This window comes from Podarcis muralis, chromosome 16 (genome assembly GCF_964188315.1).
Source record: "Podarcis muralis chromosome 16, rPodMur119.hap1.1, whole genome shotgun sequence".
Lineage (NCBI taxonomy): Eukaryota > Metazoa > Chordata > Lepidosauria > Squamata > Lacertidae > Podarcis > Podarcis muralis.
This window is the reverse complement of record NC_135670.1, coordinates 26,572,436-26,582,685: the sequence shown is the minus strand read 5'-3', so window position 1 is coordinate 26,582,685 and position 10,250 is coordinate 26,572,436. Positions and strand designations below refer to the sequence as shown.

The 10,250-nt window shown below is 45.5% G+C and overlaps 1 protein-coding gene across 1 annotated transcript; it reads right to left on the bottom strand.

The window, feature by feature from the left end:
* Positions 1–1,979: 1,979 nt before the first annotated feature.
* YWHAH (tyrosine 3-monooxygenase/tryptophan 5-monooxygenase activation protein eta) lies at positions 1,980–9,271 on the bottom strand. The gene is made up of 2 exons (XM_028710127.2): positions 8,841–9,271; positions 1,980–2,771 (listed from the first exon to the last, which is right to left on the bottom strand). The coding sequence occupies exons 1-2, from the start codon at positions 8,925–8,927 to the stop codon at positions 2,115–2,117; spliced, it is 744 nt and encodes a 247-aa protein (XP_028565960.1). The 5' UTR covers positions 8,928–9,271; the 3' UTR covers positions 1,980–2,114.
* Positions 9,272–10,250: the final 979 nt, after the last annotated feature.

The window sequence follows — 10,250 nt, the reverse complement described above, 5'->3', positions numbered from 1 at the left end:
AATTTTGGGAAGCCTTCCTCAACTGGGCCCCCTCAATATGTTGTGGACTACAACTCCTTTCACAGCCAGGCTGCATTGGGGCCTTTTTAAGCATGCAGTGGAATTGTTGCAACTCTAAATATATGGCCCCAAACCCCTTCATATCCACTTGTCAGAAATTAAGGACTGGGCTTCTGTATCCTATGCCCTTTTAAAATGTGTTGGGGGGATTGGCTTGTTGTTTTTACTTTTATTATGTTTTATTATTTTGTGGTTTTATATTCTGATTTTATTCTGTGAACCGCCCTGAGGCCTGCGGGTATAGGGTGGTATATAAATTCAATAAATAATAATAAATAATAACAATTATTATGGCAGAATGGTTGTGTCTCATGTCTTAAAACACTTGAGCAGCATTCTAAAAAAAAACAACCATCCCCCGTTCAAATCAAGAGTCCCCACCACCACCAATAGGACTTGATTTGGCAATGGTAGGGGTGGACTAAATTCGGGAAAGACCTCATGTGAAGGGCACTAGGAATATCCCAGGCTAGAAGGAGGAATTTATGTCTGCTCAGTCTTCAGGCAGCCTCATTGGGCAGATTCTCATTTCCTGTTGCTATGCTAGCCTCCTCATGATACTCCAAATGTGTCAGGCCAGATCTCTCTGCAGCCTGGGAGAGCCCCACCTCTGAAGTGCACATGTGTGACATGTGTGATAAGGAACTGGCTTTTATATTATTGTCTCTTCTTCCCAACAAAGGAATGTTCCAGGAATCTGCCCTTAACTTCCAGAATGTGATACTCCAGTAGGTAACTAGGTCAAAAAGAAGGGTGGGATCTTATACAATTGGTCATACTTTAAAGTGAAGCTGTGTAAGGTTGGCATACCAGCAGAGTTCTATGGCACCCATGGGACAGAAGAAAACCTCATGCCTCATCCACAAGCAGTAAAATCAGTCAGGCATTCATTGCAACTGGGGCAAAATATTCACTCTGCATTTCCGTTACTGGAACACAGCTAATCAGTGAGAAGGGACTTGCAGGTTTAACGAGCTTATTTAATTCCTATAGTTACACACCTTGGGAGTATTAGTTTGTAAATATTTGAGAATTGAAGGCAGCTTGTAAATTTATTTGCTCCATCTTGTATCTGCCAGCAGAACCTGTGAGAAATCACTAAGAAGCCCATTTTTTGAGAGGCTAACATCCTTTTTGAGGTGATGGCAATTTCCTCTGAGACATGCTGTGGCCCAGAGATGCAGCAGCAAATGGAACATCTGAGGAATGCAGGTAAATCTGAATATACCTTTGCCTCTCTCTAGAAATTCCTATTTCATTGTACTTCGTAAGTCACTTTGAGAACTTTGGTTAGTGGGTGGGTTTAAATACTCTCAAACAAACACACAACTTCTTACAACTTATCTCCCCCAAGCAGCAGTTTATTTTCTTTAATTCCAAAACACTTAATTTAGAAGTCTGGCATCTCATCATCCATCTTAACATGGGCTAACATTGACACTGCGCTGTCAGAATACACAGGCAACTGAACAGCCAAAGAATTTACAAAAAATAAATCATGATTCTTCAAAACTGCAAAAAAAGCTTACACGTATCAAAATCAAAACCTCAAGATGCATTGCCTGAAACCAAGTCTGTGCACATAAAGAGTGAAACACAGATTGTTATAGAACCTCACATTTTAAAATTGATGAACAGGACAAAATCAGTTCACATCTGCTTAGAGCCACTTCCATGTTTTGCATGTATAAGATGTACTGCTGAACTGACATAATCCACTCCAAGCAGAAAATTTAAAGATTCAATTTTCGATCAATTCTCCTAAATCATTTCCACTCTTTTATTAACCCATATAATATGAATAAAATGAAACTAAAATGCCTCATTTTAAGTTTCTTCCTGCACAATATGCCACTATGATAAACAGGGCTGATACACCATTTAGTCCAGCAATGCCCATGAAGCCCCATCTGAAGCAGCATCTGGCAGACCTCACAGCTGTGCCAACAATACATTTATGCTTAGCACTAAATACATAGTGTGATCGTGGCAAAGAAGTATTGGTGATGGTGATGAGGTGGTGGTTGATGGGAAGCCGTGATCTGGGGAGCTCTTCAATTGTTGCCTTCCCCTGCCTCCTCATCCTGCTGGTCACTTGTCCAGAGAGTGAGGTTGTCTCGAAGGAGCTGCATGATAAGCGTGGAGTCCTTGTAGGAATCCTCGTTGAGTGTGTCCAGCTCCGCAATGGCATCATCAAAGGCTTGTTTGGCTAGAAGGCAGGCCTGCTCAGGGGCATTCTGGATTTCATAGTAGAAGACGGAGAAGTTGAGTGCCAGCCCCAGCCTGATTGGGTGCGTGGGCTGCATGTGCTCTTTGCTGATTTCAAAGGCTTCTTTGTAGGCAGCCTCTGATGCTTCCACAACGCTGTTCTTCTTCTCACCTGCAGCGACTTCTGCCAAATAGCGGTAGTAATCACCTTTCATTTTCAGGTAGAAGACCTTGCTCTCATATTGAATGTCACTGCAGTTCTTGATCAAGAACTTGTCTAGCAGGGCCAAAACATCATTGCACACTGTCTCCAACTCCTTTTCAATCTTCTCCCTGTATGCTTTAACCTTTTCCAGCTTCTTCTCATTCCCATCAGCCATGGTTTTCTGCTCTATGCTGCTGATGACTCGCCAGGAAGATCGCCTGGCACCAACTACATTCTTGTATGCTACAGACAGCAGGTTCCTGTCTTCATTTGAGAGGGGCTCATTCAGCTCGGTCACCTGCAAATGCACATAGAGATATTAAGACAAGTTTTGGGGGCCAAATATACCATCCTCCAAACCATACCACATGTACAAGTTTCACCCATATCTATTACAAAAGCCAAAAGACTCTCTGGGCCCTTATGGTTGCAGAGAAACTAGTCTTTCAACATGGGAACTTCCATTCCATTAATCAATAGAAGGACAAAAGACCTCTCTATGCTCTCTGAACATGGAACACATGAACAACAGTTTTCACCTCATCAGCCATTTGGAGGTTTAAAGTAACTCTGCCTTGCATTGATGAACATAGTAAGGACACCGTAGGAAGCAGACAATGATTCAAGTGCATCTCCACCCTCAGGCAGAAGCGGAATGATTTTACATTAGGTATTGAGAGGACGACATTCATATTGTAAGCGCAAAGCAACATCAATAATAATGACAGATTACAGGGCTGGAAAATTCTCTTGCACTTAAAATTAAGGTGTGGGTGACTAAGAATTTATAATGTTTATTCCTACACAGATCTGGCACCTTCCATTTTTATGCCATTTAGTTTGCTACGAAATAAATAAATGCTGTTAAAGAACAGGACCTAAGGCCCATCAGATTTACTGAGACAGAGGATTTGTGGACTTAAAAGTCCATGAGCCCTTTTTCAGTGATTGCTCATAAAAACATAATTCTAGCACCTTGGAACACATATTCAGCCCCAGTTGATTCATCTTTCACAGGCTGAGAAAAAGGATCCCTGCACTGCATAGAGTCACATCAGCTGAGAATCAGAAATGCAGCTATAACTTCCCTGAGTCTGTGACTGCTTAGGGAAGGAATGATCTGGCTGCTAAGACAGTGGAAACTGCCCTGCTGAAAACTGGAGGCAGCATGCAGTAGGAAGCAGGAGTAGAGCAAAGAGAAATATCTTCTAGCTCCCCAGCATCCCCTGTGGAAGTGTGGAAGGCAAATTAGCCCAAAGCCATCCTGTTGTGGGAAGAAGGTATTGCAACTTCCATAAAGAAAAAAATTAGAAGGGTTGAGTACTGTAAGTGACCAACTAAGGGAAGTGCAAACCTTACTCAGTGTGAGACATAATTAATGCAACAATCAACCAGCTACAAATGTGCAAACCAAGAAGTAACATCACAGTTTTTCTACAACATTTAACTCAATTTGAGGAAGAAATATAAATGAGGAAATTTTCTATACAAAAATGCATGTGATTTTCTTAAAGCTTTCATAAGAAGAATTAAAAACATCTGTATTATTAAAATTTATTTTCTTTCATTTCCACCTCCTAAATTACAGATAATGAAATTCCCATAGAAGGAATCTGGAAACGAACAGAGTCCTCATATTGGAAATGTAGATATGAACTCATTGTCTACGTCACAAGTTACGTGGCATGTGGCAGTCCTGTCCACTAACAAATAATTCTACTTATGTCTCTAGTATAAATAGCTAGCCATATGTGTGTACGGGACCAATGGAACACCCTGTACTAAAATCTGGCTCAGGCAAAAAAAAAAAAAAAAAAAAGCAAGCAAGCAAAGCACTTCTCCTTTCAGAGCACTGCAAAAGGCTCAATGACAAGCAAATAGTAACCCCACTGGAGGAATAATGCACTTTTTACCAAATAAAATTCCTTTACACCTATTCACATTTATAACTCATTCCACCTTTCATTCTAGCAGAATACTGCTCCACAGCTCCTTTACCACAGGGGTAAGGGTGAGGAACTAGTTAGACAGGAGGGTGTCTTGATTAAGGGAATCCTGCCCCTACCTGTTACTGTCCATTTGTCTTCTGAAAAGATAGATACAGCTCCACTTTCACAGTATGGCTCACTTCTTGCCTACTAAATGTAGGCGATATGGGTCATATTCAAGTAAATTGGGCAGCTCTCCACACAATGCTATGCATGCTTTCTTGAGACAAAAATCCTCACCATAAAGCAAAGATGTCTTAAGCTGAAAACCCTTGACTGAAGTTTGTACATGAGAACCAAGCCTCTGCAAATCTGCTTACCATGGCAAGTGTGGTGGTGTTCTCTGATAAGCATGACACACAGCCAGCAATGCAAGCTAAAAAGGTAACCCTCTGCCCCTCGCTGTCCTTTCTTGTTCTGGAGCAGGAAAGAAGGGTGCAGAAGACTAGACACAGCAGCCTGAAGCTATGCCAAACCACTCTCCTGATGGGCAACATTGCTTGGAGGTGCCACTACCTCTGACTAGTGTTGCCCAACCACCTATTCTCGTGCAGGTGCCCATTGGGCAACACTGCTCAAAAGCACTCAGAAATCCTCCAAACACCTTCACTCTGACCTAGCATGCTACCCCCCTCTCTACCCAGAGGTAGGACAGGGGCTTGCATACAAGATGGGGCTGGCTTTTACACAACACTGATAAGAATGCGCAAGTTCTCTATATTTCTCTTTGGAGTGGCAGCATGTTCTAATTTCACTGTTTATTAGGATCAGCATCTCAATTTCTCATGAAATAGGGAAGAATATGTAGCAGACAGCAATAAAAGAGGCAATATAAATTCCCTTGTGAAACATCAACCAATATAATTTCAAATGGGGGAAATGTTCAAACCCCACCCCACCACCAGCAAGATGATCCTGTTTAGACATGCAGAAAGCATTAAGGCTACTAGCATGGTTAAATATGGCTGCACCTGAACTAGTGGCACTGATTTCAGCAAGACACAGTTCTGAATGGATGTCCTTACCCTAGAGTATCAAGCCATGTTATACAATGTTGAATCTGTTCTAAAACCAATAATTAGTATGCAGAATTGTGGTAAAGACTCCCATCATTTCTAGTCTCCAAAAAGATGAGGCCAGAGTAAGGCAGAATCAAATGAGCAGTTGAAAGGAATGATGTTATAACCATTTCACAGTCCTACAATAATAGTTTGAGCCCATCACATAAATGGAAAATTATGCCAACAACAAAGATGACATTGCCAGGTACTGTATTTTGTAGAGTGAGACAAGCCATCCCTTCTATTAACAAACTTGCAAGCCCTGTCCCCATTTTATATACTTCTCTAATCACCTTGGCTCCAAAATCTAAATTTTGCCTGAAAATGTATTCCTCAGCAGAGGCTTAGACACCCAGGGCAAGAAAGGAGCAAGCATGTGCTGGCTGTCACCATTAACACAAACCACAGGGTGTTGACACCCTCTATGCAGCAGGCCAGAGACCTCTGGAGTATGTGCACACCCTGCTTCCTTGCAGTGCACCTAGTGATTCGCACTGCAGGGCCCTGGAGGGGGAAAGCAGGAAGCACTGGAGAATGATAGTGCAAATAACTAAGCCACACATTAAGATTAGGGACTTCCTCCCAAACCATGTATGCAAGGGACCCCTCTTGCACTCCCCAGACCTTTACATTCATCACCCCATGACAGTAGCACTATCAATACTCTTTTCCTCCCTCGCATAACAGAGCCTATAAGAGAAATCCCTAGCGGAGGTTCTTTCTTTTACAGATAGCCCTAACTCCCCCTCCCCCAATCCTTCTCTTTCCTCCTTCTCCATTTATTTTATTTTTGCACTTGGTTTTAAAAGGGTCCCAAAGGAACCTACAGCTTGCCAACATTTGTGTTCTTCCTTCACAGCCTTCACCTAGGAATGTTCTGTATGGTGCCCCTTGTTATCAAGAGTCAGGGTGTCTAGTCATTTTAGTATATGTAAAGAATAACTCATGCAAATCTAGTGCAATTTACAACCTCCAGATTTAAGGCAGACACCTTTGAAAGAGTCATTTCCTATAACTTTTGCCTTGGGACAGGTACCCACACTGATCTCTTTTCCCTCCCTGTTTCCTTTCTTGCCTCTCTAACTCTTAAGTAAGTTACCCCACACTGCTTCAAGTGACATGGCTGTTTTTTACTCCCCTTTTTGTAGTAAACTGCATATTCAATTACTCTAAGCACTGCACTGTTGTCTTTTAGCTAATTACCCCTCAGAAAACATGCTTGCTGTGATGCACTGCAACCCTTGGGTAAAGATCCTAACACATGTCATCTAGGTATGCATGTGCACTACTATACGTGTGTAGTCATTCTGGAATCATGAAATTGCTCTTTTTATGGTGGGAACTTCAAAAGTAGGTCAAAAGCAGACAGGAATAAATAGCAATCCAACCCCACAAGATGCCCCCGAGCTGCACCATTTACATGTCAGACTATTGCTCAGACTGACAAATGGATCTTGAAGCAAAAGTATCCAAGAGTAGCTGTTTTAAAGACTGAATCCCCACTGCTACTGAAGCCTGCCTCAGAGCAGTAGGGTGTGCTTGTGCTACAGTAGCTCAGGCTCAGAGTCAGCATGCGGCAAGACAGATGGGCAGAAACATAATCATCCAGCACTGCGACTATCTCCAAGGTTGTGCAGAGGAAAGAATCTGAGGTAGAATCAAGAGTGTTAACAGACAGGAAGTATGGAGGAGGGGGTGAGTGTGCAAAATCCCCCTGCAAGCAAAAATGGGGAAACTGGGTAGTCATAAATACTATTCAGTCAGAATATTTTCATGGAAAACCCATAATGCCAATGCATGAACTCCAAGAATTGACAAATTGATTTTGGTCCCTTGGATTTGATGCTCACTAGAGTAATAAAGTCAAGCAGATGCAAGATAGCAGAGTGAGGATGAATCCTGACCATCTGGATTACAGAGAAGGAAACTGACATGCCCTGCATTTACATGCAATCTGGTATATTTTTTGGTGGGCCAAATAAAAAGCTGTCTGTCCAGTGGCAATAAGAAAAACAGACTTGTATAAGAATCATGTTATGCTATAGACTACTATCAAAATTTAATTAGATTTTAATCCTTTTTATGCTGCTGGATATTGAAATGACAACAACAAAAGGCAAAAATAATAATTCTGAACCAGTCATTTGGAAGGTTATTGAGGCAAGTACCATATAAATGCAAAAGGGGGCTGCTGGAAATAAGGGAGATGGATAGCAGTATGGCCAAAAAGCCCTTTTTCAAAGTGGTTCAAGATGTTTTAGAAGCAGAGCCTCATTAGCATGAGGGACAAACTGTTAGGAAGCTCTCCAACAAAGGCCACATGAAATAGAACCCTTTGACAAACCTTACAGAGAAGAGCTTCCCAGCCAGATCTGCCCCATGGCTCAAATCAGTTTCCATCCCACTCCAACAGTGCCCACATCCCCATTGCTCCACCTTGCCGCATGGCTTAGGGCTTGTCCTCAGCTTCTGGCACACACAGACACGCCAAGCTGTTAAAGGGCACTCCCTTAGTGCACTACATACACCCACTCCATCGTTGACAATGCCCATGTCAGCTGATAAGCAGACAGGGAGGGAAATGATAAAATAATCTGACTAACCCCACCTCAAGAAACCCACACACACTCCTGTCCTGCCTAGTCACAACATACGTGTGTGGTGTGGTGAGAGGACTAAAAGGGGCTAAAAGACCCTTCCCCTTTCCCAGCTCATTCTCATAGGATGGAGACTAACAGGCAGCATGCCTTAGAAGGGAGGCTGAGAGGAGAGATCTGTTCACTGATAGAACCAGTTCATTCTTTTACAGAGGATCCCCACCCACACCCCAACTTCTACTTTCAGAGGGAGGGCTGAGAGAGGGTGGGGGACACCTAGACCAGGCCTGAGAGAAAGGGGCCACAGCAGCTGATTCAATGGATAGCACCCACCCCCTCTGAACTGCCCCCTCCCAGCCTCTTCCCAGCTCCAACTACAGAAAAGAAGAAGAAACCCTCCTCCCCCAGAAAGGCTTCCACAATACCCTATTAAGATCACTTAATAGAAATAAAAGGGGGGGGCAGCCTCAGAATAACAAGAACCTAAAAGAGACAGGTATCGCAAGGCATCCGCCTTAAAGGTTAGGGGGACTGAGGAGAAGGGAGGTGAGAAAGAGGGGGGGACACATTTGGAGCGAGAAGTCTTGGTCACCATCGCCGACCCCCTTTCCTCCTCCAGGGGGGCGGCCGCCATCCTCATCCTCCCCGTGGGTGGGTCTGGCGGTGGGTCAGCAGCAGCAGCCCCTTCTTCTTCTTGGCTCCCCTCGCTCGGTCCACTCACCGCTTTCATGGCCGAAGCCATGTCGTCGTATCGCTCCGCCTGCTCGGCCAGGCGGGCTCGCTGCAGCAGCTGCTCGCGGTCGCTCATCGTCGTCGTTGTCCGGGGGCTGAGGCGGAGGCTCGAGGTGGCGGTGGGGTCGCTGGGCTGGGGCTGTGCGCGCCCTTCCGAGGCGAAGCTCCTTTCAGGGCCGGCCAAAGACAGAGCGAGGCTGAGGCGGCGGCGTCGCCTCAGAAGCAGCAGCAGCAGCAGCAGTAGCAGCAACGGCTCTCCTTCCTTCGCCTCTTTTTTACCTCAGGCGAGAGAGCGCGCGCACTCTGTGACTGACTGGACCGACTGGCTGCTTCGCGCACGCGCAGCTTCAAACGTCTACTCCCTCGCTCTCGCGCGTGCGCGCTCCACACACCGGCCAGCGCCCGACAGACTCACCCACCTACATACATACACACGCTCACTGCATGACACTCTGCGCATGCGCCAGAGAGTAAAGCGCCACCGCTAAAGGGAAAGGAGGGCAAGTTGGATTCCTTGCTGCGATATTATATTTTTTTTTTTTAAAAAAAAAGCTGCGCATGCGCACGCTTGACGAGGCATTCCCCTTATAGTAAAAAAAGCGGGCAAAGTGGGCGGAGCCAAGAAGACCGCAAGGGAAGGGAGGGGTTGCGGAGGGCGCGTGCCCGTGCGTCAGCCCATCAGTCACGCGCGTGAGCCGCGGCTGGCCCCGGCGTTCTATTTCTAGCTGACGTCATCGGCTATAAATAGCTCCGCGGCGCTGGACGCGGGAGTGCGCGGGGCGGGGAGAGGGAGGCCGGAGCATGCGCGGTAGCCGTGCTGCATTGCAAAAGGGGTGGGCGGGCATTGCGGAGGGAGGCAGGGCGGAGGAGGAGGGAGGCGTCCCACGAGGAGGGTTGGTAGATCTAGAGACTGACCTCCCTGACACCTCCCCCCAAAAAATCTCTCCCTCGGCCGTGATGCTCAGTGGGCTCAGCCTGACCTACCTCGCAGGGTTGTTGTTGCGAGTGTGAAATTGGGGCGGGAAGAGCTCGCTGAAAGAAGCGTAAGACTTGAAATGTTCTCTTCTAAGTTTGCAGGGAGGTGGGCTTTTTCGGGAGTGCCTTTCACAGGACTCATTGTCTGTTCTCTTCTGCAGAGAGAAGCCCTTCCTTGCAAAGGTGGCAAGAGCCTTTCAGAGGGTAATCAAGATTTAAAGGTAAAGGGACCCCTGACCATTAGGTCCAGTCATGATTGACTGTGGGGTTGTGGTGCTCATCTCGCTTTATTGGCCGAGGGAGCCGGCGTACAGCTTCTGGGTCATGTGGCAGCATGACTAAGCCGCTTCTGGCGAACCAGAGCAGCGCATGGAAATGCCATTTAACTTCCTGCCGGAGTGGTACCTATTTATCTGCTTGCACT

Coding starts and splice junctions, on each gene's coding strand:
- YWHAH (XM_028710127.2), bottom strand. CDS start 8,927: ATGAGCGACCGCGAGCAGCTGCTGCAGCGAGCCCGCCTGGCCGAGCAG. Junction 2,772..8,840: donor TGGCTTCGGCCATGAAAGCG/GTGAGTGGACCG, acceptor GTGCATTTGCAG/GTGACCGAGCTGAATGAGCC.